This window comes from Pelmatolapia mariae, linkage group LG8 (genome assembly GCF_036321145.2).
Source record: "Pelmatolapia mariae isolate MD_Pm_ZW linkage group LG8, Pm_UMD_F_2, whole genome shotgun sequence".
Classification (NCBI taxonomy): Eukaryota; Metazoa; Chordata; class Actinopteri; order Cichliformes; family Cichlidae; genus Pelmatolapia; species Pelmatolapia mariae.
In genome coordinates this window covers 13002970-13030659 of record NC_086234.1, presented here as the reverse complement: position 1 = coordinate 13030659, position 27690 = coordinate 13002970, and the positions used below count along the sequence as shown (strand labels likewise).

Here is a 27690-nt window from a genome sequence, read left to right as displayed (position 1 = left end):
GTGAGGTGGTAGTGGTGAGAGGGGAGGAAAAAAAAGTGAAATTGACAATATCATTGTAGGAGCGCACTAAAGGGGCGACGGTCCGCTCCACTACACTGAAGTAGGGATGTCTACAGTGGAAGAAGAAGAAGGGGGAGGGTACCACTTTGTCACAGGCTGCTATGTAGATTAACCTTTCAATTAGTTGTTATCAGGTCCTCTCCATGTCTCGGCGCAAGCTTTTCAGCCTTCGTTTCAGGACATCAAATCCCACGAAATCGCTCGGATATGTCGCGTCGCATTTTATCCTTCGACGTTTTCCCCGATAATGAAGAGGACTATCCGAGGGGGGGAAAAACTTGAAGAGGTAAAACTACCAGCAAATATTTACGGTAGCCTGTGCCCTCTCTCTCTCTCCCTCTCTCCCTCACGCTCTCCCTCTCTCGCTCCCTCTTTCTTTTCTTTTTTTCTTTTCTTTTTTTTTTTTTTTTTACCTCTTTCCTACTAGTTATATGTTCATCCTTGCATGAAACTTGGCGTTAATTTGTTGTGCCTTCTCGCCCACGGCGGCGTCTGATTAGAGATCGGTTTTGTGCAGCCTATAACATCTTAACAGTGGTGGTGGTGAGTGTGTAAGGGGGGGTGGAGAAAGAAAAATACTGCGAAAAATCAAAAAGGAGGCTTGTGTATCATTTCCAATATATATATATATGTATAGCTTACGTGAGAAATGTGAGGTGAAGCTGAGAAATGGGGAGCACTACTTGAAGCGAAAGAACTAGCGATACATAATTGAGAAGCGGTGATGAAGGAGCCACTCTCCCGGCAGCCGTGTTAACTTGTATTCCCTACTGAACATCTTTACTCCCCCCCCCTCACATCCCTCTCTCCCGCCTCCAGGGCTCACTATTTGTCCTCATTGGAGATATTTGATAGTTAATGGTGATAAAGAGGTCATGCCATCGTTGCACAGCGCAACACGGGACGTTAATATAATTTTGCTGGCGGATGTGGAGCGAGCGCAAAACCTACTTTTTTTAAACATAACGCGTAACGGAATATATATTTATCTTCCCCCCTCTCAATTTAATAGTTTAAATGTTAAATATCGGGAGAATTACGGCTCCTCTCGGGGAAATTATGAAAAAGGGGAGGAAGATAAAGAGAGAAGGAGGCAGGGACGGAGGAGGGGGGTAGAAGGCGATAGCATGCATTTATGCCTGCAGGAGTCTTGCATATGCTACCTGGAATTATTTAAAAATAAATAAATAAATAAATAGAGATATGTGTGCCACTTTAAACCAGTAGTGAGGGCCTTTGCAGGTTTTATGCAAACAAATGATAGATTTAACAAACAGCCAATTAAAGTCTAAAACGATCCAAATCACTTTCAAGTGTAACCAACTGTTTCAAGGGGGGAATCGGAGTAAAGGTGGGCCGGTGTTAAACGCTTTGTAAATGAGGTTAAATATTCGTCTTATTTAATTACAACTTAACTATTTAATGCCTGATATAGTGCATTTATAACTTAATAATAACACTTCGCTACGTATGGAGCCGCAAGTTCAGATGTAACGCGTGCTGGAGGTGAATGATATCAATTCGTCACTGTAGGCACCTTAAGAGGCGGGTCAATTGAGTGAAGTGACAGATCATACAGCCAGTGCCGTGCCTCTTAGAGTGAGCTCATACATAAAGATTGACATGTGCTTTATCAAACCAGAAATCGGATCTTGTCTTTACAGCCAATATTGAAGTTGCTAGGGAGGGCACATTAGTGTAGGTAAGCTTTAATGAGACTCCATTGGATTGTAATCAGCGTCATGTCGGATTCATGTAAACTACAACATTGTAACAAAATGGCGACTGTTTAGGTGACATCAGTAATGCTGGCAACGCTGTCATTTATCTGCTCAACTCGGCGGAGCGCAAACTCTTCGGTGTGTTAACGTAGTTTTTTTTGTCTTACCGCCGCTTTCTTCCGTCGTCAAACGGCTCGGTGGCGACTGCGGACGTGCCCCGAAGCGCCTGTCAGCAGCTGTCAGGAAGTGAGCATTGATTATTACGTGTGTCATTAAAGCTCGCGCTGATCAGTTTCGTCGCCGCGGACGTGGAGCTGTCAAAAAAAGTCTCGTGCGGACAACTAACGGTTAAACTTTTACGTATGATTTCCTCTTTTTGTACTGTAATCTGTGTGTTTTTAGCCAGTTTGTGTGTGATATTTACGTGCAGCAGAAATAAATGTTAACTCCTAAGGTTGCCTCTTTTTTTTCCAAACGCGAAAGAGACTCTGAAACCGAAAATGTGTTTCTTTCGAGGTGACTGTGTACACTTTCCCAGAAGTCGGTAGAAGTTTCTAGCTGCTTGTCATAGTGTGAAAACTTACTACTTTTAGAAGAAGGGGGAAAAAAGAGTCTTTTTTGAAATGGACATCTGGTTTGGTGTGTGGATTATAGTGTCAGACTATGGATTAAGTCACTCTGATTTCTTTAGCAGCCATGACAGCGCCTGCATCTGTTTTTATCCATCTGTTTCTCATGTTTTAGCACATCTTAAAAAGTCCTGCATTCATCTGGCTTAGTTTTCATACCCGATGTGCCATCAGATAGTTTACAGAATGTGAATAAGGAGAAATAAAAGGTGATCTGACAATTTGTTGTTTTTTCTTTTTTCTGTTTTTCTTTTAGATTTAATCTGGAATTTTAATAAGCTCAGCTCCTGGTCAGCTGGTGACTACCATTGTGGAATTTACTAGTGCCAACTTTTGTTGAAGTTCAATGTGAGATACCTGGGATTGAGAAGAAATAGTGTGCGGATGCGGTTGTGGAACATAACTTCTTGATCTTACTAAGGATGTGGATGTACCCAGTTTTCAGCAGCAGAAAGGGGGAATCTTTATGGATCTCATTTTTGTGAGGCTAATTGTTCAACCATGGTAAAACTTGCAAACCCTCTTTACACGGAGTGGATTCTTGAAGCAATACAGAAAATCAAAAGGCAAAAGCAGAGGCCCTCAGAGGAGAGAATTTGCCATGCGGTGGCAACGTCACATGGACTGGACAAGAAGACCGTCCTTGAGCAGTTGGAATTAAGTGTTCACGATGGCTCTATCCTCAAGGTTACAAATAAAGGAAGCGCCTCCTACAAGGACCCAGGACATCCCGGAAGAGTTGGATCAATCTTGCCTGCAAATGCACCTGTGCCATCAAAGGAATCTATATGGAATTCGAGCGATCTGCGCCATATTGATTGGAATAAAATGCTTAGGAGGGCCATCGAAGGCCTGGATGATACCCATGGCTCCTCGCTAAAGAACATCGAGAGGTATCTGAGGAACCAGGATGACCTCTCAGACATTGTTGATAACCCCGCTTTCCGGCAGAGGTTGCGGCTGGCTGCTAAGCGAGCAGTTAACAACGGCAGGTTGTCAAAAAATGGTCCGAGGTATAAGCTCAGCCATGGAAGCGTAGAGGGAAGGAGCTCCAGGTGTCCAAGTGCTTCCACCTTGGTCCTGTCATCTGTGACACTGCTCCCCCACGAGCGAGACCAGGTACACACACCTCGGCCTCTGCATTGTTACTCCTTCTTGATCTTACTTCAGTCATGTTGATTCATGTGTCATTCTGAGCTTTTCTTTGCCTAATGCTGCTGTTAACCCAAAAGGAGACATTCCTAAAAGTAGAAACATATTCCTGCTGTTGTTGATGTCTTATTGTTTTTGATCTTCTTGTCAAGCTCTGACATGTGCCACAGCTTTTTTTTTGGTTCTTCAGCAGTGGCATTTATTTGAAACCTTAAGCAGTTGGGAAGGTTGAAAGTTCAGGCCACCACTTAAGAGTAGGACTTTTATGATTGTGGTCTTAATCTTTGGGACTTAAAGCTGGGCAGGTCTGAAACAACGCCATCTAGAGTGCGTCCCTTTGGGATTGTGTTGCTGTTGGTCTCCATAATAAGAGAGCTTGGATAATCAGAAAGTCATGCTGACTGTGTGGTAGGCAGTCTGCTGTAGGCTTCCCACAGGTTATGTAACTCTAGCCTAATGACCTTAAAGGATGTGGCTGGCGTTCTTGTGAGTTTGTGAACAAAATTATGATAGATTTTTGGTAATTTGCACGTGAATGAGCATGTGTTGAGAAAGTAAGACTGAATATTCTCCCGACTGCATGCAGCTGTTATGAACTTGGTGCAAACTGAGATGCCCCAGAGAGGAAATAACACCATATAAACAAACTTTCAACATCCACAGGGTGGTTTATAGTTTGCAGAGATTGTGTCTTTGTTACTGGTGTTTAACAATAACACACGCTGCTGACAAATGTCTGCAAGATGACAGCACTTTTGTTCTTGCTTTGCAATTTTAAGACACTGTCAAAGAGTGGGAAGAGTGCTTGATGGAAAATGGTTTTCACTGCGTGACCTAAAGTGCAGTGTGTAGTCATCTAGTTAGTGTGTTGTCAAGGCTTTTTGCATATCATGTGTTGAGGCTTATCAAGATGAAATGCGGTCTAGTTTATGCACAAGTTATGCAGCTGAAGTAGCAAGCAGCATCAGGCTATAGAGATGTCACCCTGCTCTTCACCAGTTTCACAGTGAATAATCAGGAAGCGACACCTTGATACTGCAGCCACAACTGTGACTGCGTCTGTGGTGAGGCCAAAAGTGAAACTGAGAAGTGTTTAGAGACACAGTGTCCTGCAGTGGTTCTCATAGCTGAGGAAGGCCTGCTGTTTTCCATTTGGAACATTTCAACCTATTGCTCGCGGCCTGATGACATCACCTCGCCGGGTCCAGGTTTGCTGTTCACTTCAAAGGATGAGACAGCTCTGCCTGCTCAGTAGTTGAGTGTGTGTGCTGAGAATAAGAGATACTTTGAGGTAAAAAAGAGCAGTCTTGGTTTAGAGTTTATTAGATTCTGAAGAGACTCTGGCAGGAACAAAGGCAAGGAATGAGAGTTTTTTTTCCTGCTGTGTTATGCAACCACTTGAGCTCGCTCTCTCTCTTTCTCTCTACCAGCACTGTTCTAATAGGACCCCACCCCCTCACTCAGGACAGCCTGCTCTTTTGAAGCAGCATAATTTCCTGTAATGTACTTAATTTAGAATCCCCAAGTAAATCATCAGCATCTCTTCAGCTGCGTTTCTTTCTTTATTTTTTTTGCATTTTTCTCTTGTACAGATTGCAAATTGCTATTGGTTTTTAATCACCAGACACAAGAATATTCCTAATGGAAATTAATCCAGCTTCTGGATCAGCCTTCATAGCTGAGTCAGTGGAGACTGTGTTATGGAGCCTTATTAAGACTTATTATTTTAAACAACTTCACATCACTGTGCTTGGAGCATTTCATCAGCGGCGTACACAGGTTGCACATTAGCACTGTCATTATCAGTCTTTATCACTTTAGCGGAAATCATATTTATAGTTGTTTGTTAACCTATAATGAAAGTGTCACACAGTGCACTTCATGTACCTAAACAACAAGGCATAACCCAAAGTATTCCTAACACCAAGGCTCTGTTCTCAAATCCTGTTGTCTGCATCTGTTAGCAGTGATAATGCAGACTCCGTTGTGATCAAGGACGACTGCTAATGTTTTTCCCCTTTTGTCTGCTTGAAGCAAGTCTCAATTCAACTTTGATGAAGCCTTAGCTGGCAGATTTTGCACAGTCGAGTTAACAAAACACAGGGCTTTAAAAGCAACAACATTTTGGAAATGACAGAAAATTAAGCAAAACGTCCACAACAAGTTCTAAAAATGCAATTTTTGCCTTTACACTGCTTTTTTTTTTTTGACTGATCAGAAATCTCACATCCAGAGATATTCATTATAACGTTTTGTTATTATAGGCGACCTGTAATGGTAATTTCAGCTCTCTATTTTAATTCTTGGACTGTACTACAGTAGCTTTGCGTTGTTTATGCGTTGATAATAATCTCTATTTATATTATATCGACTGTAATAAGCCATTTTCTATCTGTCTTTCGCCCCCTTCACACCAGCTTTTTTCTGATTGGCTGCCCGTCAGAAGCAGGTTTGAACAGCATATAAGGACTATCCACTCTATGTGACTCTGCTCCCTATTGTTTGTTGATCTTATTGTTATTTTGTCCCTTTTGCATACAAAAATCATTGAGATCATTATGTGCATTTGGACTGTGAAGGCAATGTTGTTTGCCTGCTTGAACTTGCTGCCTTTTGTCTGGGTGAGATGTGTTTTATTTTGAGTTATCATCACATATATCAAAAATCACCAGTTACCTCCAAGCCACAGTGTTAAATCATACAGGTGTAGCCTCATCACAAAGCTCATCACATAGATTTTTTTGTGGTTTTATGTCCATAATCACAGCTGTGTGAGCAGCAGTCTGCTTCTAATGCCAGCCCGCTTTCAAATATTGACCTGGCAGGTTGGAAAATAGAGTAATCATTGATGTGGCAGTAAACTGCTTCCCCTCGCCGTAGCAAGTAATTGATACAGCCAGGAACAATGACCAGATTGCCATTGCATCCTTGCTTCACTTTCCCTCTGGGGTTCATTTGGAGTGGAGTGACGGGTTGAAGGGATGCTGCTGTTTTTGTGTTTTGTTGACGAATGGAAAAGGAAAAACAACACCTCCCCCGATTCAAATGAGGGTCAGAGGGAGGTCAGTGCCAGCAGAAATTTGAAAGATGCAAATTGGGTTATGGTCAGGATGATGATCTGCGTCATAGAAACCAGGAACTAATTATGGCCATCCCTAGAGGGCCCTCCAAGGCTCCAGTCAATTGGTGAGGCCTTAGTGTGTAAACTGATGATGAGGTGGGTTATTTACGGTCACACCCTGCGAGTGTTATTTTCCGTTAAGAACTTCCTCTCGAGCTGAGAAGGAAACCGCAGTTTGTTTGTTGCTTCTGTAAGAGGCTTTTATGTATGATCTCACATTTAAAGGGAGACTTATGAAAGCCATACTGCAGCCATCTCAGTTAAGTCTGGTCTTGATTTCAGCCTAAGATTCATTAGACTTTGACTGGCTTTGTATGAAGTAATGACACAAAGTCTTCCCAGCTCTCGCGCTCTCTCTGAAGTCGGCCTCTCTTCATTCTGAGTGATCAATGGGGAAATCCTCTTAAACCTTGAGCTCATATTTTACTTCTTCTGAACTTAACCGTAAGCCCTTAAATGAGCGTTTGTTCTGAGACTTGCAACATTTACTGTGGATCATGGCAGTAACAATGAGAGCATGTTTTATTATTGAGGTAATTTGATTACATGCTGGTTAATCCTTTCAGACTGGAGTGCAAGCTTTAAGAATTGGATTAAGCCCTTAAACTATGATTACTAAGATCACTTACCCATTCAGATGTAATGGATAAAGGAGGTGGATCTCAGATGCAGCATATCTCTGAGGATAAGATTCATTTATTATTCATTTCTAGTCTGTGAGAACTCCACTCTTTTATTTTTTTTCCCATTCTCTGAGCTGCTTCTTCCAGCTGATATTTTCATGGGTGTTTCATTGAATCCGCACTTTTCATGTTAACCAGCAATACATGAATAGTGATCTCAAAATCTGGATCAAAGATTTCAGCGCTGCACACACAGTCTGTCAGTCTGTCCCTTAAACAGTTTGTCTTTGCTTGTGTTCCCATACCAGCTCCGGGTCGACCCCATCCCAATATGCAGTTTCTGTCTCGGAACGAAAGAGTCAAATCGGGACAAGCGGCCAGAAGAGCTGCTGTCCTGTGCAGACTGTGGGAGCAGTGGTAAGTCGCCTTGTGTAACGTTTCACTTTACTGCATGTTCCCACGAGCCATAACATACTGTAAACAAGACTAAACTGCTGGTATGTTAGCTCAGAAGCAACAGTGTCAGTGTATATGTGGACATAGGTCAGAAATGTGGTTAAAATCACTGCACTGGCGTATAACATGATGTCATATTTATGCTATATGTATGAAATGTTGTGTTTGAAATGTTGTGCAAACTAAGCTAGATTTCTATCATCAGTCAAACGTTTTGCACATTTAATGGTGTTAAAATTCACAGTTTTGTATGTGCCTGTGTTTTCGTGTCACGGCTCAGTAGTTCTCGATGTTTTCAAAAACATGTTCTTGCATTATTTTGGCATATTATCAGTATCCCAACAAAAACATAAACATCTTCTTTTCAGTAACGCTCCTTTGTGATACATTAACTTGTTTATTTCTCAAGTATAATAAATCCTACTTGACCTAAATTTACCATTTAAAGGCAGCGGTGTCAGTTTTGGCTGCAGAATAGTGCAGAATTAACACTGTCTGTCTGTGTGTGTGAGTGACTCTCTTTCTCTTTCTTTCTTGTCAACACTGAATACACAGCCAATCCTATTTGAATAAACTTTATTACCTGGGTGTTTGCGCTCACAGTGAGCTTTTACATTGTGGCAGGTTGATTGACCCATAGCGTGCGAGCAGGTTCTGGCTGTGGAGGAAGGCCAATTAAAATGTGTAAAGCAAGTTAACACATTGTACAAGATCAATAAAAAAAGACACACACACACTGTATACTCAGCTTTAAAGGGCTAACCCTCCTACCATGTTGTACCTGATACACAGAACAACTGTTGAGCAGTCAAAACCTAATGGGTAGAAGTCACGCTCCAAGAGTGTGAATATATAGACATAAATAGATTATTTGGGGGTAGGGGGGGGCATTAAGCAGACACATTGCCTGATATAAACTAATTACATCAGCAGTATTAAAGAAATACCAACAAATTTCTGTCATCTCACAGTGTTCAGCATATATTCAAGTCATCCAACCTTGGCGGTAGCAGTTTCTGCATCGGTTAGGCAGATTTCATATTCTTTCACCATATTTTTCTCTTCCCTTTAAGGGATTTATTGGAAGAACAATCTGCAAATTGAGTGGCTGGAGGGATCCAAATTACTTGCAAGCCTCAGTAGGGCAGATGCTCCAAGTGACCATTAGAATCTGAAATCACCCAAGTCATTTTCGCTCACTTCAAATTATTTTATAGAGCCACTCCAGTTATAGCAGATCAAAGATCAACCTTTCCCCGCTGCAGATTGTTGGCATTTCCTTTAGTGTGCTTTTGTTCCAGACAAAACTGCTAACCCCCCATAAAATTACCTCTGCCTAGGAGTCATTTATGTTTGAACAATTATTTTAAATGCCGTAAGGAATTGTTCTCCTGGTGACATTTTTATAGCTCAAATTTGACTAAGTAGCGTCGAGGTGGTTTTCATTAACCACTCGTAGTGTACACAAATTGTGCTCTCACTGTAAAACAGCTGTTTTACAACCATGAGAGGGAGCCGGGTGAGAGAAGAGGCAAGCTTTTACATGACTTTCATGGATCAGCTTCCATTAGAATGAGTGCTGCTACTGTTTCTGCCTCATTAAGATCAAATTATCTGTAATTAGTGGCTCAGATGTTTGATCATACTGTTTTTAGACACAACTTGTGGCAGGGGGAAAAGTGTTGTGGACATACAGGCACAGGCCCAGCATTGTTTTTTAGTGATGTAATATGTTAATGTTTAACCTGACTGTGTTGACAAATGAAAACCCTTGTCTCTGGCTCGGTGACAGCGCCAGCGGTGGTAAAATGTCCTGTGCTAATATGCATTTTTTATTGCTCCTAAAGGGCATCCATCATGTCTGAAGTTTTCCCCTGAATTAACCTCAAATGTGAAGAGATTACGGTGGCAGTGTATTGAATGCAAAACCTGCAGCTCCTGTCGAATACAGGGGAAAAACGCTGTGAGTATTACACATGCATCTTAACACACACCATTTCCAGTGTTGTTGGCTTGAAGGTAGATCCCATTTTGTGCATCCCTGAGGATTTGTTGAGATTTGTAAAGCCTCTCTTGTGCACAATTGGGCTTATTTTTCAAAAAAAGAAAGACTTTAAATGACGGGGGTGTTACATGTATGCAACTGGGACATCCTTTACACATGCCTGCTGTTCCCTTTCAGGATGAGATGCTGTTCTGCGATTCATGTGATCGGGGCTTTCACATGGAATGCTGCGATCCGCCGCTTTCAAGAATGCCAAAAGGTGAGGTGTTTATACTGTCTGGCTTCTCTGTTTTCCCCCCTCTGCTGTCAATTCAAAGCCTTTTCTTCACAGACGGCCGTTTGGGGCTGTCACTCAGCACACAGAGAAGCAGCGGTGGCTTATTAGGAGCTTTGCATGCATATCAAATTATTCCAGCTTCCCTGGGGAGATTTGCTATCTCTGGATTACAGTACTGACCCTGCATTGAGGCTTGTAATGATGGTGCACGTACTGTAGTAGGATATTTGGCAGGCAATTCATACGAGTCACATAGCTTTGCTCAACAAGCTGACGCAAAGTCTATTTTTCCAAACGGAGAACTGACCCAATGTTTTTCTTATGGATTTTCGCTTTGTGCTGAGTAATTGATTGTCATTGTGAGCTGGTGGGAATCTCGCCAGCTCTTCCTATTAAAGGAAATGTTTCAAATGAATGTACTGTATGTCCTCTGAATTGATGAACCCACCCAAACGGTACTCTCTCTGTTTGGACACCCTCCAGGAACCTGGATCTGCCAAGTCTGCAGGCCGAAGGAGAACGGGAAGAAACTGCTGCACAAGAAAGCCGATCAGATCAAACGTCGATATGCAAAGCCAATCGGAAGGCCCAGAAATAAGCTCAAACAAAGAATGTAAGTGTGCTGTAATCTAACTAACAGCAGTTACGTTATACTCAAGGTTAATTGTTTGGTGTAATAGCAGTGTATCTGCTAGTAAGATCTCAATACATGGCAACATTTCTGTAGAGAAGTCAAATTGCCATTTGTATAGTAAACGATCCATGGTCCATTGCAAGCATGCATGCATTACAGTTTATAGCTTGACTCTGGTTTAAGTTCCTGACCTGATTAACTATAAATTTAAACATAAGCTATAATACATTTAGCCTCCACAGAGAATAAGAACACCCAAAAATGCAAAACAAATACAGATCACTTCTATGCATTACATAGAATTAATATTGGTAAATTCACATGTAAACAGCACTTAAGTGTTGTTATTGGATAAAGGAGATCCGTAGACTTTATATATAGCCTTTATAAAAGATGAACGTTGCTACCAAGTCTTGTTTTTCTAATAGCCAGCGGGAGGAGACTCATCTACTCAAAAATGACCTTTCTGCACCCTTGTTCTGTGACCTCTGGAACCACTTTCCTAATGAATTTGTGGTTTCTGTCATACTAAGTACAACATAGTTGACGTTATTTTTGTAAATTATGCTCCTGATTAGTGTCAAAAAGGAGAACAAACCTGGGTATGCTTTAAGGGAGGGCTACCTTAGAACTGATGGCTCACTTCCCCTATGAGCGTCTGCTCACATTGATGGGTGACATCAATGTGGCTACTTCCATCTTTTTAAACAGTCTATAGCTGGATGGTGTGTTCGCTCTGGGCTGTAGCAAGCCCCTTAAAACTACAGAAGGTTTAGTATTAAAATGTGTAAAATCACATTTTCACTCTCTTGTGTATTCAGGCAAGATGTGCAGCTGTATTTTATATCTTGATTTGAAAATATATCTTAATATTAAAATGTTTAAAAAAGTGAATGTAAGATGATTTGTGCAGCCCCTCTATCATTACAATATTAATATTTAAATGCTATTTTCAGTCAGTAGCAGTGCTAATAATAGTTTGAATGCCCTTTATTGATGCCACGTGGGGGCATTTCTGCTGTATGTTACAGCAGCAACAGTAACAGTTAAATTATATAGATGGTTATACAGGTTATAATTATATAGACAGACATTTTTATGTGTGAAAATGAATAGATGTCCACAACTTAAATCATGCTGTGAACATTTTATTCATCCTGTGCCTGGGAATATGAGCTCCTGGTGTCAGGTTAGAGAAAACAAAAATTATTGTGTCTAACTAAGAATCTCACAGGTAACTCTGAACAGGAAATATGAAGCAAGACTTTAGGCTTTGTATAAATATTACTGTTAACGACATTACATTTCTGAGAATGATTTGAGCCTCAAAACTTTAATGACATAATTACACGTCTGAGTTGATGTTTTTGGTTACATTCATGTGTCAGCAGTGAGATCTACATTTACTTTGCTGTTCTTGTCCCGGCAGGTCTGTAACCAGTGGTGACGGCTCCATGGTAGCACTGGGAGGAAGGGGGTCACCTGGTAGGGGTCAAAAGATTACCGTCTGTTCCACACCTTCATCTGGTCATGCTGCATCTGTGAAGGACGCCCGAGACAGATTTGCTGTTGCAGACCCTTGTTGTGCGGTCGACGCCACCCAATTCACCACTTCCACTCCCTCCACCACTCCCCTCCTCACGCCCACCTCCACCCCAGCTACACTCACTGTTAACAAGAAAACCAAAGGGCTTATCGATGGGCTTTCCAAATTCTTTACTCCTTCCCCCGTGGGCCGTCGCACGCGAGCTGTAGCCATAGAGTCGCCCGCCAAACAGTTAAGCTCTAGAGAAAAGGGTCCGCCCAAACTGTCCAAGCCACCAGAGCCGTTTGCCTTTGCTGCTGATGCCTCTCAAAAGATAACCCCCTCATCCTCTGCACTTCCTCCTGCTTCCACATTGCCCGGACTTAGCCCCCCCTCGCAGGTGTCCAGCAGCTCCACTTCTGCTAACTCTCCCCAGAGCTCTTCCAGCCAGTCTAGTGTTCCTTCCCTGAGTAGTCTCTGCAATAGCAGCCAACTTAAGGGACTTTTTGACGGACTCTCTCACATTTTTACTACTCAGGGACAGTCACGGAAAAAGCGACTACCTTCCTATGCGCCACCTAAGCCCCTGCCCCATAAGCAGGACTCCCCCCATACGTCCAAAACGGGGCCCCAGCGCTTTGGAAAGAGCGAGTTTAATAAAAATAGGTTAGACTCCACAACTGCTGGGCCGGGCCGACCCAGAGGACACCCGTTTAAGATGGTCAGTCATTTCAAACGTAACCCTTTCTTTAAAAAGCGCAGGACACTAGGCAGGCTGAGGTATAAAGGGAGCCCTCAGAAGGGAGCCCTCTCACCAGGAAAGGGAGACTTGACTGACGGAAGAATTAAGCCTGAGAATAATCATGGTAAGCAAGGCTCGAAATTCCAACCAAGACCTGCGTCTCCACACCTCTAAGCTTCTTCTTTATTTTTTACTTTCATTTTTTTAAAAGCTTGACACTCGCAGTTATTTTTTTCCAGACTAGAGCTTATCTTTTCTTTGAGAAGGCACCCTCAGCACTCTAACAGACTACTAATCTTCCTCCTAATTTAAATTCTTTTAGTTTATTAACACAATTTCGTTGCGTTTTGACTTGACTGCGGAGTATACGTGGCTTCCATCCTCTCGCCCGTTGGCTTTTGTCATAGTGCATGGCCCACTAACTCCCTCATGTTGCTCCTTGCTCTGTCTTCGACCGTCTGCAGTAGTGCGCCCATTGTGATCACTACCTAGTAGAGACTGTAGTCCCATCGCCCTCTTCCTCATCCCACCCTCACTCTTGAAATCACTGTCTCCTCTCAACCTCACTTCCAGCGGTCATTACGAACCAGTGATTCACCCACCCAAGCTGACTCAGAGCTGACACGATGATTATGGCCTAAGTGCAGTAACCCTTACATTTCACTGTCTTCAGGAGTGAAGTCACAGCTTAAAAAAAAAGAAAGACATGTAGGGGAAAAAAACCAAACGGATGTATGTTTCAAGAAGTTCTAAACAATATCCTGCACAAACACTCGTTACTCCTCCAGCACATTTCCATAAATATGTTAATGATGCATCACTTCCACTTATAATGGGTTTTTGTTTTGGTGGTTAAGTCATGGTGTTGATGTCTTTCATAAAATTACTGCCTGCTTTCCAGCATCAGTTGCTTTTCATGTCGACACTCGCTCCCTTCACTGCATCTGCTTCTTAATTCATGGGAAACTGTCTTGGTGGATGACTAAGCACATGAAAGCGGTTACGCAATTAGAGTGATTTAGTTTCACTTCATTACATTAGGGATTTTCATATAAACATGCAAAGATGATACATTATGAAATTCCTCTGAGACACAGCCTCAAACAGGCTCAGCAGCAGTGCTCACAGTATAAGCACATTTGCATAGAATGCATTTATGAGATTATTCCACGGCTTCTTCAAACGGGGCGCTGTTGATGTGCCGCCTGATGTGTTGATGTCGTGCTATTGTTCCTCTAACAGGCCACAACGGGGAGCTACATGTGAAGCAGGAGACCCAGGCAGACTTTGCGGCCATGTCCAGAGACCACGTCACAGAGGAGGACATCGAGACCTTCACACGAATCCAGGAACTCGCTGCTCAGGTAGGAAAACGCTATAAAAGGTCAGAATTTTTTGCTCATTTTACGTGCTTGCAAGAAAACTGAAAGGAGAACCAAAGTGGGATTATATACACAAAGAAGGTCTTTCAGTGATAATATGTCATGTCAGTTTTATTCAGCTCTCTTGAGTATATTGTAATATAAAAGGAGCCAACTTCTAATCCAATTGTGTTCATTGCCTAATTAGTAAACTCTTGCCAATAAAAAAGCTAAATACAAGCCAAGAATACATGAAACAATAACCCATGTAAAACAAAATCTTCTTTCTGACTTTTTTGTGTAATTTTGCACTTCTTGGAGGTGAATATTTGTCAGCATTTTTAGACTAACACTTCAGACATACAAGCCTAGAGACCCCCCGGAAAAGTGTATTTCCCGACCGGTTTGGGAGTTATTAATTAAGGTTGCTGGCAGTGTCCATATGAAATCGGTTGCAAAGAGGGTGCTGCACCAAAGGCTCCTTGCATGTTTTGGTTGCTAGCAGGTTGCCCATAGTTTGTATGGAAGAAAGGGACTTGTCTACCCTTCACTTTCCGAGCTGTAAGGAAACTTGTGCAATGCTAACTGGAGAATGTTCACCCTAAAAACTGCACCTTTTGAAATGTGTTGGCTGTAACAGTAAAACACCACTGTCCGGTCTGTAGGCCCGTGCAGCAGGGCATAACTGAGCAGGCTAACAAAACATTCGTATAGGTTAAATTCTCCGCCTTCTTCAGACTGTTTATCTTTGACTGAGGGTACAATTTGGCCTCAGTCAAACTGTTTGTCTTTCCACAGAACATTTTGTTTTTCTAAGACCCTGAAGCATGACTCTGGAGTTTCACTCTTAATTTAAACAGATAGATATACTATACGTCTGGAATGCATGGGTCTTAATAAACAAAAATGCTTATTTCACTAATACTTACGAATTTAAAAGGTCCTAACTTTGGTTAAAAAGATCAAGGGCTCAAATATAATTTAGTTTGTTTATAGACTCAGAAACCCATATAGACGTCAGAGAATATGCAGAAATGCTGAGTAAAATTAGTTATTTGAAAAAAAAGAAACGGAAACCACTGGCTCAGTCGGTAACTGGGGTGTCAGCATGGTAAAGATTATCTTATTTGTGCGTCTGATTTTGGGCAGATGTATCTTTCATTTCTCACGAGAACCATGAACCACAATCTCGTCTCGACAGAGTTCTTGACAAGAGGAACTGTAATGCTGAATTATCTGGGTCACTATATTTATCAGTTTGTCTTTGTTAAATCTTTTTACAGAGAACCGGATCTCGTTCATCACTGATGAACGCAGACTCCGTTCGATGCCCCGCTGTCATTGAATTTGGGAAGTATGAGATCCAGACCTGGTACTCATCACCTTACCCACCTGAATATTCAAGGTAAGTAGTATTTTTTGCACCAGATAATGCCAATTTCTTTTGTTGCTGGTGCCGAGTTTATTTCAGTGTCCTATTATAAAGCCTCTCATGCTGAAGTACAAACCTCAGCTCTCGTTTTTGTCTTCACCAGATTACAAAAGCTTTATATATGCGAGTTCTGTCTGAAGTACATGAGAAGCAAAAACATCCTCCAGAGACACACAAAGAAGTGTGGCTGGTTCCACCCGCCAGCCAATGAAATCTACAGAAAGGACAACCTCTCCGTATTTGAGGTCAGCTTCCCTTTACAGCAATAAAGCAATAACTGTATGCTGCATGAGATCCCACTGAATGGGCTCTGGGAGGGTGGGGGAATGGGAACTGTTTGAACAGTGTCCTCTTGCTCTTTTTATTCCGTGTTTAGGTTGATGGAAATGTCAGCAAACTATTCTGCCAAAACCTCTGCCTGTTAGCCAAGCTTTTCCTGGATCACAAGACCTTGTATTATGATGTGGAGCCTTTCCTCTTCTACATACTTACAAAGAATGATGAGAAAGGCTGTCATCTTGTGGGCTATTTCTCCAAGGTAAGAATTACAGAGTGATTTTATGGGAAATGAAGGAATACCGCACATCATTTGTGAATGCTGATACTGAGACCTCACGGTAGTTTGTCTATTTAGTGATGTGGATTTAACTTCCTCACAGTGGTTCAAATGTGGGGGGATTTTCTGCTTTCTCAGTTTTAGATGACCGTAAATTGATCATCTTGGAATATCTAATGTTATAAAAAAATCAAATGTCAGTTGCAGCCGTAATTCTCACATGGCGATACTTTTTAGTGAAACATCTCGGTTTGTGTATATGATGTGCATGTGCATGTGCACAGCTTTAGACAAGGACAATGGCAGGTGCAGTAAATTGCCAGCTTCAGCAGAGCTCTGACATACTTGATCTGTTTCTCCTTCCCCCAGGAAAAGCTTTGCCAGCAGAAGTACAATGTCTCCTGCATAATGATCATGCCTCAGTACCAAAGGCAAGGATTTGGAAGGTTCCTTATTGATTTCAGTAAGTTCCTTAATGCCTTTTTAGACCACCACACTTGGTTTTTATTATTGGTCTTTACAAACAGTTTCAGATTAAAGGCAGAGTTTTGTAGCTTATGGCAAGGTGCTGTTATTTTGTTAAGGCTTTTCAAGGGGGTCTAATCAAGAGCATTCATGTACAGTGCTTAGGCAATCACAGAAGATTAGGAGTGGGAAACATAACATTCTGGCTGCAGTATTAATTTGATGGCCAGTAGTTTTCACCTAAGCATTGCCTGAAGAGCCCCCCCCCACACACACACACACACCAAATTCTCTCTCCTTGACTTCTGATGAGGCATGGATGCTGGTTTTTTGTTTTAAGTCTAGTAAATGCAACACATACAATATTTAAAGCCCACAGTCCACTTATGAAAACAGTTGCTGCCTTGAGTGGATTTTTGTGTTTAGGCAGGCATTTTTTTGTCATTATAGGCATTTTATTATTTTTCAAGGGTTGTCTCCGTGCCGACCGTGGAAGACAAGGAAAAAAAGGAGTGAGTGCAGGGGCGGGCAGGCGGTAATGGAGCATTTGATTTCCTGTTCACTTTGGGAACCATTGAGACACAGAGATGCGAGAGGATCTGTGATATTGAGAGTGTGCTGATAACAAAGACAGGGATTAAGGGAGATTGAACACAGCTGAGTTCTGAGCTCTTTGAAGGCTTTATTGGAAAATGTAGCTTTGGAGCTGGAAGTTGTTTAGATTATGATTTTCTGTTATATTGGATTGTATTAGAGGAACACTTTGTCTCAGGTAGCTCTCACAGCAGAGCATTAGTGTGTGTAAAGCGTTCTCTTTCAAATCATAATTCACAGGTCTCAGAGTAGCGCTTTTGTTTTGCTTTATTAATGATAATATACTTGTGAAATGACACAAAATGAAAAACTACTTTTTCAATTAACTTATTGGAATATTCATCTCTAAGTGTATTTATCACAAGCTGCTGTTCTTAGCTTTAGTAATGAATATTGTCATGATTACTGGAATATTATGTGTTCCCTGTTTTGTGATTAGATTAGCTTGTTTGGTTCTCAGTAGTGGGTGCACATTAAAAGGCATTAATTAATTTCATGCCGCTCATAATGGATGACCCTTGACAGGGCTGCTATAAAACTAATTACACACAGATCCATATTAGTATTTTTTTTCCTTGTGCGTTATCTCTCCTAAGTGCAGTCTCCTGTGAGCAATGACATCCAGCTGCTTCTCTGTTTCGCTCTGTCGCTTTGTTTCCTCTTCACTCCCCTCTTTCAACCTCCTTTGTTGCCCTTGCTGGCATGTGTCATACCTTCTGACGGAGGTTGAAGGAGTGGAAGGCTTCTCTCCCTTTTACACTATTTGAAGGTGAATCCCAACTAGGGTTTGGCGTCACATCTTTACATGAATACAGAGGGAAGGGGGGAGGCGCAGGGATTGGATTACAATCCGAAATAACCCAGCCGCCGCCTGCAGCTCGACTAAAGCATTTTGTTTTTGTTTGAATTGTGTCTTTTTAGGTTACCTTCTCACCAGGCAAGAAGGACAAGCTGGATCCCCAGAGAAGCCACTGTCAGATCTGGGTCGCTTATCCTACCTGGCATATTGGAAAAGTGTCATACTGGAGCACCTTTATAAGCACCCAGATAAACACATCAGTGTTAAAGGAATAAGCAGGGCCACTGGGATGTGTCCACATGACATCGCCGCTACTCTCCAGCAGCTCGGCATGATTGACAGACAGGATGGCAGGTCAGTTTCAGAGCCACAGTCTCCTTCAGCTTGCGCTGCCGCTGCTGCTTCTGCTGTCTGACTTATCCAGGCCAGCGGGTATTTTTAACAGCATATCCATTAATGCCGCCGAATATTGACAGAAGTAAGTCAGGTTAAGCACCCCCAAGGACACGAAGCACCTGCTGTCCCAATGAGCACTACTTTAACGCTCCTATTTAACCACACTTCACCCTCTGTTACCTTTTGTTATGGATGTAGAGTAATGTGCTTTCCTCTTCGCGAAATAGGATCGTGCTGATCAGAAGGGAACGACTGATTCAGCGACACATGGAGAAGCTCAGGGCGAACCCACGTCAGATCGAGGTGGATCCAGACGCCCTGCGCTGGACACCTTCCACCACTCTGAACGCTGTCCTGTCTGAGGAGGAGAGGGAAGCAGAGATGGATGTAGGTTCCTTTGTTCAAGAAACACTAGTTATTTGTTTCTGCTTGCCTGCAATGCTGTTAGTAAATGTTTGTTTGATTAGCTTGGGAGTTCAAATAGAGGCCATTAATGGGAAAGGCATTCTCACTGTCAGCAGGCATCTAATGTTGTGCAAAATTGCCCTAAATCAATTCACTGCATAATTGATAGTACTGAATATTCCATGAAATGCAATCTTTCCACGGTCGCTTAACAGGAACGTTTCCTTCATGACGGGCAGACATCCAATCATGACGCTGCTCTTATTATCAGGAGAAACCTGCAGTGATTCATTTGTCATGATGTTAATTCCAATCTCTTGCTTTCCCATTAGCGTCGTTGCTCAGATGTTGGATCCGTGCGTGCGCCTTTCCCCGAGATAATGCGTCTTGTCTGTTTAATTACCAGGCTGAGCGGCTGAAGGAGCAGGCCAGTTGCTGGGAGAAGGAGGAGAGAGAGGGCTACATGATGACTCACAGTAGTAGGCAACCTCTCACGAAGGTCCACTGTAAGGTTCCCTACAGGACCTATGAACGAAGGCCCGCACCGCCCTGGACCAGGCGCATCCAGCTGACTGAGGAAGTGAGCGATGAGGAAGCTGACGACGATGACGACGACTCAGATGGCTCACCACCCATCTTGACAAAAGCCCATGCAATGCTTGCAGCCAAGAGAAAGGTGACTGTCAGTGTTTGTGTGTGCCACTGTGGAGTTTGCTTCTAGGACAAAGTGGGATTGAGTGTATGTCTAGATGTTTTCCTTCATTAAAGAGCATGTTGTGGTTGAGATGGAAAGGTTTGATAAATATTCATGAATTCAGTGTAGGGTTCAGTGGCTTCCTCCTGTCATCTCGAGCCTCCCTGTGTGCCTGCAGCTGTAGATAATAGATTGTGTTTTCACTGGTGGTGTCGAGACTGTGCAGGCTAAACCTTGTACTATTGTCAGTGGTCATGGTTAATTTACTGCCCTCCTCTGTGCTCCTCACATCTGTTCCGTCTATATGGCACTGCCCCCTTGTGCTGGAGATAATATTACAACTGGCTGCATGATGTCAGGGGAGACCTTTTCAACTAAAACACTATGGAAACCAGAAAAGAATGACAGTGGTTGATGGGGTTTATTTAGTGCATTAGTTACAGTATTCATTTCGCATTTTTCTTATGAAGGATTTCGGAGGGAAGAGCGGTTACAGTCTGAGGCAGTCGGTGGGAAACAACTGGAGAATGTAAAATATAGACTGTGGTTTCTGCTTACTCTGCCGTTCTCATTTGTGGGTTTCCACACCAGCCTGCATTGCTCAAACATTTAGTCTTGCGCTGTGGTTTTAACATTTTGCATTTAGCACAGAATCCTGTATGGGTTTAAAAGCTGTACCATCATGGAGGTCATCCACATACTGCCCCACTTTCCAGCATTAACAAAAACCAATCTGCTCTGATTGAGGTTTGTTTTCATTGGTTCTTCTCATGTTTATATTTCAGAGAACCCTGGTTCTGAAGAAGAGAGGGCGTAAAAGAAAGCGAATAAACAGCAGCGTAACGACAGAAACCATCTCAGAGACGACAGAGGTGCTGAACGAGCCATTCGACAACTCGGAGGATGAGCGTCCCATGCCCCTTCTGGAGCGCACTTTTAGAGTTGGTGAGATGGATGAAGAAGATGAGGAGGAGGCACACAAGGACAAGACACCAGCTGCACCAATAAAACGACGAAGAGGTCGCCCAAGGCTGGAGAAAAATGCGCAAAAAGACAATCTTAAACACTGGAATGAAGGTACTTGAGCTGTGATTGCTGTTTAAAAAAAGCAAACAAACAAACTTTATATTTCTTATGTTATGTCTCTCCACTTCTTTTTTTCTTGAATGCCATGGCAAACCAGTAAAGTGTTGCATTGTTTTGATCTGTAGGAGCTGATCTTCTCTCTAAGAGACCCAGCAAACCCCGTCCAGTGAAACGGAAGAAAGGCTGGCCCAAAGGAGTGAAACGTGGACCTCCTAAATGGAAGCTAAAGAACGAAAGAAAGATGGGCTTTAAGCTGAACCTCTACACACCCCCTGAAACTCCAATGGAGGCAGAGCAGCACCACATTCATACTGAGGAAGCAAAGGATGGGCCGCACCAGGATGGCGTCCATGTCGATGAGAGCAGCAAGGCAGGCAGAGGCTCGGCAAGTCCCAATATAATGCTGGACAGGTTCCCCTCTGAGCCCCCAAGTCCTGCTGACCATGGCTCCCACAAGTCGAGCTCTCCAGAAGCATCACCGGTAGCCTCTCTGGTGTGCTCCCCAGCTGCCTCTCCTGGCGCTGTGTCCCCAAGGCAAGTTGATGCAGCTGATTCACCAGAACCACCTGAAGATGACCAGCAGGAGGTCCAACATGAGCAGAAATCCCCAGCCAAAGATGTAGTGCACAGCACAGAGGGTGCTGTATCGCTAGAGAATGAGAATGAGGAAGATGAGGAGGAGGAGGGCAAGCAAAGAGCCCAAATAGAGGATCAGGATGCAGATGATGAAGATGACCGCCACAGCAAGACAGCAGGGCCAGAGAATAATGCAGAAGACCTGGAAGAGAGTTCGAAAGACTTACCCAAATGCACGCCAACTTTTTTAGATCCAAAAGAAGACAATGACTCTGAGTTGAGTCAGCAGGTTTCTACAGTACTCTGTAGTGAAGTGGAACCAGCTACTGCTACAGAAAGCATCCAGGATAGTGTGCCGGCAGAACCATCAGAAGCAACACCGGCACCTGAAGCAGCAGCAGTCACTTCAAAAGCAGCTGTAGACTCTGATAATCCTGCAGACTCTGAGTCAGAGGAAGAGAGTATGCATAGTCCTTGTCCAGAACACCACCTGCCACTTCCGCCTGCAGAGAGGCCAATACTCAATCCCATGCTGAGGGAGGATCCCCCAGTCTGCACAGAGATTGACTCAGAGACAGCCCAAGCTGTTCAGTCCCTGACGCAGGAGACCGAGCGGGAGAATGTTTTCCAGGACTGCGTGGAGAGCCAGGAGCCCTGCAGGAACCTGCAAACGTATGCCCATGTGAGCCAGAGCCCCCAGATCACCTCGCTGGACGACTGTCCCCAGTCAGATCACAGCAGCCCCCTTTCCTCTGCGCACTCCCATCCCAGCCAATCAGTACGCTCAGTTAACAGCCCAGCTGTCTCCATCCTGGACAGTGGCTACACGCAGATCAGCCCTGACCACAGTGCCATCTCAGTGCCGTCGCTCCATAATATGGAGACAAGTCCCATGATGGATGTACCGTCGGTGTCGGATCACTCGCAGCAGGTGGTGGACAGTGGCTTCAGCGATCTGGGCAGCATTGAGAGTACGACAGAGAACTACGAGAACCCCAGCAGCTACGACTCCACCATGGGCCAGAACAGCTGCTCATACGGCAGCATCCCCCCTAGCGGCCTGCCCCAGAGCAGCTGCGCCGTGAGCCAACAAATGGCTGCCGTTAACCCCGGCAGCTGCGGAATGATCCAGCAGAACAGCCTGAGCTCGCCGCCGCACTGCAACGTCAAGTCACCGCAGGGCTGCGTCGTGGTTGAGAGGCCTCCAAGCAACAGCCAGCACAGCCAGCACAGTCAACACAGCCAGCGCAGCCAACACAATCAACACACCTCCCACAGCAGGCACGGCCCACACAATCAGCACACCCAACACAATCAGCACGGTCCACACAATCAGCTTACCCAGCACACTCAACACAATCCCCACAACCAGCATAGCCACCACCACAATCATCACCTGCAGCACAATCAGCTCAGCCAGCACAATCCGCATGCTCAGCATAGCCTTCACAATCAGCACGGTCAGCACAGCCAGCAGCAGTCTATGACTCAGTGCGCCATACCCACCAATTTCGCCACCACCATGCAGCTGGCAGACATCCCTGAATCTGGCAACCCAAACTTTGCCCTCTATGAGAGGATCAACCACCAGGGGGAGTATAGCAGCGGGCACTATTCTCAGTCCTCTGGCCTTAGTCTCGCCAAATTGCAACAATTTACCAACACATTCATAGAGCACCCTCACTCGCTGCCTTTCAACCACTCGGCCTCACACCCCATCACATCATACGCCAACACCCCCTCATTATCATCGCAGCACTCTAGCCTGGTATCCTTGTCCCAGACGCCACATCGAGTCCCCAACCCACAGGTGCAGGCCACCATGACCCCGTCCCCGAATCTCAGCTCACCGCCACCCATGATGCTACAGCGCAACATGGGCATCCCGCCCTCGCAGCGGATCCAGCCTCAGATGGCCTCCAAAAATCACATCTCTGCACGCTCCAAGTCGGCCTCGCTGTCGCACCACCAGCAGCAGATGTACCCCCGGCCGCCACAGGCTGTCGCCATGCAGGCGCCATCCAGGACGCTGGCCGCCATGCCACGCATGAACATGAGCATGAACATCATGCCGGCACCAGCCTACAACGTCAACTCCATGAACATGCCCTCCCTCAACGCCATGAACGGCTACAGCATGAGCCAGCCCATGATGAACAGTGGCTACCATGGCAACCATGCCTATATGAACCAGTCACCCCAGTACTCTATGCAGATGGGCATGATGGGAACACAGCCATACCCCCAGCAGCCCATGCAGGCTCCACCACATGGCAACATGGTGTACACTCCAGCTGGGCACCATGGCTACATGGACACAGGCATATCCAAGCAGTCCCTGAAAGGGCCTTTCATCAGGCGGTAACTGTCCGCAGGACTGAGCTGCTTCTCCTCGTGTGCATTTTGCTGTTAAAAGATGCACTGATTTGGCCTTTTCCCTTTTTTCTTTATTTCTTTTGTGTGTGTGTGTGTGTATGTCTTCATTTTTCCTTTTTTTGTTTTCTTGTTGTTGTTATTGTTAATGACTTATTAAAAAAAACCAGCAGAAGCAGCAGCACTTGGAAAGAATGCAAAAAATTTCATCAGTGAGTAAACTTTGAAGCTAATGTTTGAAAAGTATTTTTTGTTCCTCCAGATGGGAAGCCTTACATCATTACGATGAAAATCTATTTAATTAGTGTTAGTGTCTCTGATGTGTCTTTAGACCAGGCGGGTTCAGAGCTCACAGGTAGAGATTTCATCAGTGGTCTTGTGTAGCAGCCTCAAATGAAGCCATTTAACGTGCCTGCTACAGGTGGAGATAGTGGCTGTTTGAACCTGTTCAGTGTACCTGTCTAACAGTGCTGACAGTTAGTTTGTACTATACTCATGCCTTTGTATATTTAAATTATTGTACTTATTTTGTAAAGTGACAACTAGCATGCTTCAGTCTCTGTTAGTGACAGTGCATTGAGTAGTACTGTACAAGTGTTGTGCTTAATAGCAAGCCATTTTAAAAATATCTGGCCTTTACTAGGTTTCCCTCTGCGGGGAGAAAGATGAAAAACTATATTTTGTTAATTCTAATAATGTAAAAAAAAATGTAAACTTAGTCTTGTTTTCTGTTTGGTTTGAGAGGTTTTATTGCTATGTATGTATAATTCTGAAGTCTTTTGTAACAGATCTCCTTGAGGCAGCTTTCTGTTTAATAAAGCAGACTGATTTCTGTCAAAGTAACAAAGCATATCTCAGTGTTTTTACCCTGAAAAATTCTAAAACATTTCGAAATGTCCAGAAGTGTGGCAGAATTTTAAAAAAAAAGAACTAAATGATTATAATGATGAATAACAATAAAGAAAATATAAATTTAGTCCAAAGTCGATATTTTACATAATGCCTTTAAAGCTACGTTTTCATTCCATCTGTAGATTTGTTTTCTATCTTTATAAAATGTTGGATTTATATTTTACCGAAGTGTAGAAGAATAGATCCTGTGAATAGACCAAACTAAGCTAATGGATTGCATGTAAAACGCAACTTGTACTTGTGTTTTTGTTTATATTGCTCTTTTGTAATCTTTCTACCTGTACAGAGTTGCTGGTAAGAACGGGGGGAAATACCTGGCTATGTGCACACAAATCGGACAGAATGACATTCTTGTATTTATGACTTTTCTCCTTTTTGTCAGTCACTTAAAATGCTGTACATTTTAGCATAAGAATAAATTATGATTGACCATGTACTTCACTGTTCCGCTTTTAATTTCAAACATGCGTGTCGCCGAACCCAGCGGTAGATTTTGAAGGGTTTTGGTAATCCAGGCAGGTGTTTTTTCCTGGAGATTTGCTGGGACGGGAGTGAGGCTTAACTTGATTTGCACTCAAAATACTTATGAGTCGGGCTTTAATAGACCTGATCTTCGAGTAGGACATTTATTCAGTGATCTGAGAGCCAACTTGGATTTCTCACTATGACTTGCAATTTGGTTTGAGGCTGTCCCTGATATATAGTCATGTGAAAAACTCAAGTACACCCCGTGATTCATTTGCTTGTACAACCACCTTCAGCAGCAATAACTTGAAGTAATCATTCTCTGTTTGACTTTATCAGTCGCTCACATCTTTGTGAGGGACTTTTGGCCCACTGTTCTTCAGTTCACTGAGGTTTGCAGCTGTCTTAAACTCGTCACAGCATTTCAATCAGGTTGAGGTCTGGACTTTGACTGGACCATTGCAACACCTTAATTATTTTCCTTCTTAGTCATTCTTTTGGAGACTTGCTGCTGTGTTCTGGATCATTGTCCTATTGCATGATACATTTTGGGCCAAGCTTTAGCAGCTCAACAGATGACCTCATATTTGACTTGAGAACATTTTGATATACACAGTTCATACATATTTGAATCAATGGTTGCAAGGTGTCCCGGTCCTGTGGCTACAGAAACAGCCCAAATCATGACCTCTCCACCGCCGTGCTTCACATTTAGCATGAGGTGTTTGTGCTGATATGCTGTGTTTGGTTTTCTCCAAATACGTTTCTGTGCATTATGACCAAACATCCCCACTTTGCTCTTGTCTGTTCCAGAAGTGTTTTTAGAAAGTTTTAGTCTTTTTCTAACTAAACTGTCATGACCTTTGACATTTCACATGCTAATGGATTCCTGCAGAGTCTGAGATGTAGCTCTTGGAGGTTTTTGTTTGCAATTTATCTGACTTCTCTGTGAATTTACCAGGACATCAGCTCCCAGGAAGATGTTGTGAATAATACTTCTCACTGTAGAATGATGGACTCTTAAGTTGCATGGAAAAAGGCCTCATAACCGTTCTGAGATTGATGGGCAGCAACAGTTGCTGATGTCGTTCCTCCTTGGCATTGTGTTAACACACAGCTGAATGCTCCCGACCAACAAACTGCCAAAACCTCTGTTTTTATAGAGGTGCTCAAATTGCTGATGATTAGCAGCACCTGGTTGCTACTAACCCCTGACTTTACTTTTATTCCTATGGAAGCAGTAAAGCTGTACTTAGTTTTAATAGCACTTTATTTTTTCACATGGCTGTAACTCGTAGCGTGACTTGGACAAGTCTTAATGGCTGGGATTTGATTTAGTCTCCACTGACTTTAGTCTCAGACTGATCAGCCACACAATCAGCTTTCCCCTGCAGATTCCCCCCTTTTCTCCAAGAGGTGCTGGTCCAGCTCTCGCAGCTGCTTCAAAAAGCCCCAGTTAGGGATGATACGCCTGCGTTTTTTTACGTGCTCTATGGCATCGACCACCGTCATGTTCTCACAGATCATGAGATAGGCGAGGAAAAGTGTGGCGGACCGACTCCTTCCCATTACGCAGTGCACCAGCAGTTTATCTGCAGACGAATCAGAGAACAGATTCACGGCATGTTTTAGGCAATTTTCAGTCAAAATATTATTTTTTTCCATGCAGCTGTCTTACTCTGAGGATTGCTCAGTGTCTTCTCAATAAACTGGGCAGCAGAGAAAAAATACTGGCTGAGGTCAAAGGTTGCGACGTCTTCTGCTACTACACCATAGTATACAATGTCCATGTCACTGTAGTAGCCAGCTCCAGTGTCCACATTGTTCCACGTCCCCTCTGCTGCATTCAGGATATGCGTAATTCCCAGCTTCTTCAGTGTGTACTTGTCCTTTGCAGTGTCCCTACAAGAGGCCAGTGTCAGTATCATTTTAATCCTGTTATTTTATTCAGTTTAGACATTTTATGCTTTTATAAAAACTTTTTCTTACTTACTCATCCCCAATAAAGACATTAGGCCAAACGTCGTTGACATGAGTGTAAGCCACACTCCCTCGGTTGAGGATTTTCTCCAACTCATAGCCCCCAGGTGTGGAATAATCATCCACTGGACTGGATTCCTCAGCTGCCTGAGTAACATTTATCTTTGTGCCAGTCTTCGACTCGCGAGAAGCCATTTTCTCACCGTGGCTTCCTCTCACACATGATTTATTTGCTTAAGGAGAAAAAGAAATGCCACACTTGCTTTTTTATTTTTTCTTGTATTCCTCCACCCCTCAAACTACTGTCATAAAAAAGTACAGTTTTTGCTTTTTTTGTTTTTCACATGCATCTTCAGCCGACTCACCCGGAGATTGAAGTCCTTCGTTTTTCTTCCCGGGAATTCGTTTTTCATCATTCTGGCAGCTTGTTGTGAAGCAGCCCTTGAAGGCAGAACATGGTAAGGTTTTAGTTCTGGCAGGCTCAAGTCAGGGCACAGATTGTATAACCGCTCTGTGACGGGCATCAAATGCAGAGGATATTTTTAGGGCTGTGATGTGGCGGGCCCCTGACCTTAGCTGCCACGTTCTCTGCCTGTGGGGAAAACTTCCACCCAGCCAGTCCCTGCCATCCACTTCTGAACACACAACTTT

At 43.5% G+C, this 27690-nt stretch overlaps 2 protein-coding genes across 6 annotated transcripts; one reads left to right on the top strand and one right to left on the bottom strand.

The window, feature by feature from the left end:
- The first annotated feature begins 71 nt into the window (after window positions 1-71).
- kat6b (K(lysine) acetyltransferase 6B) lies at window positions 72-25030 on the top strand. Of its 5 annotated transcripts, none has more exons than XM_063482913.1 (17): window positions 72-346; window positions 2667-3529; window positions 7615-7723; window positions 9610-9725; window positions 9945-10026; window positions 10528-10657; window positions 12108-13069; window positions 14188-14309; window positions 15590-15711; window positions 15842-15983; window positions 16115-16276; window positions 16664-16757; window positions 18275-18506; window positions 18776-18935; window positions 19360-19629; window positions 20433-20724; window positions 20859-25030. In XM_063482913.1, the coding sequence occupies exons 2-17, from the start codon at window positions 2912-2914 to the stop codon at window positions 23672-23674; spliced, it is 6429 nt and encodes a 2142-aa protein (XP_063338983.1). In that variant the 5' UTR covers window positions 72-346; window positions 2667-2911; the 3' UTR covers window positions 23675-25030. The 5 variants fall into 5 exon arrangements, with proteins under 5 accessions (XP_063338983.1, XP_063338986.1, XP_063338982.1 ...); XM_063482916.1 differs by lacking the exon at window positions 72-346 and adding an exon at window positions 1790-1919 and having other exon boundaries at window positions 12108-12163; XM_063482912.1 differs by lacking the exon at window positions 72-346 and adding an exon at window positions 1790-1919.
- LOC134633830 (dual specificity phosphatase 29-like) lies at window positions 24790-27234 on the bottom strand. Its single transcript, XM_063482917.1, has 4 exons — window positions 27053-27234; window positions 26738-26961; window positions 26456-26651; window positions 24790-24885 (listed from the first exon to the last, which is right to left on the bottom strand). Exons 1-4 carry the CDS (start codon window positions 27232-27234, stop codon window positions 24801-24803), a joined length of 687 nt encoding a protein of 228 aa, XP_063338987.1. The 3' UTR covers window positions 24790-24800.
- Between the last annotated feature and the right edge of the window lie 456 nt (window positions 27235-27690).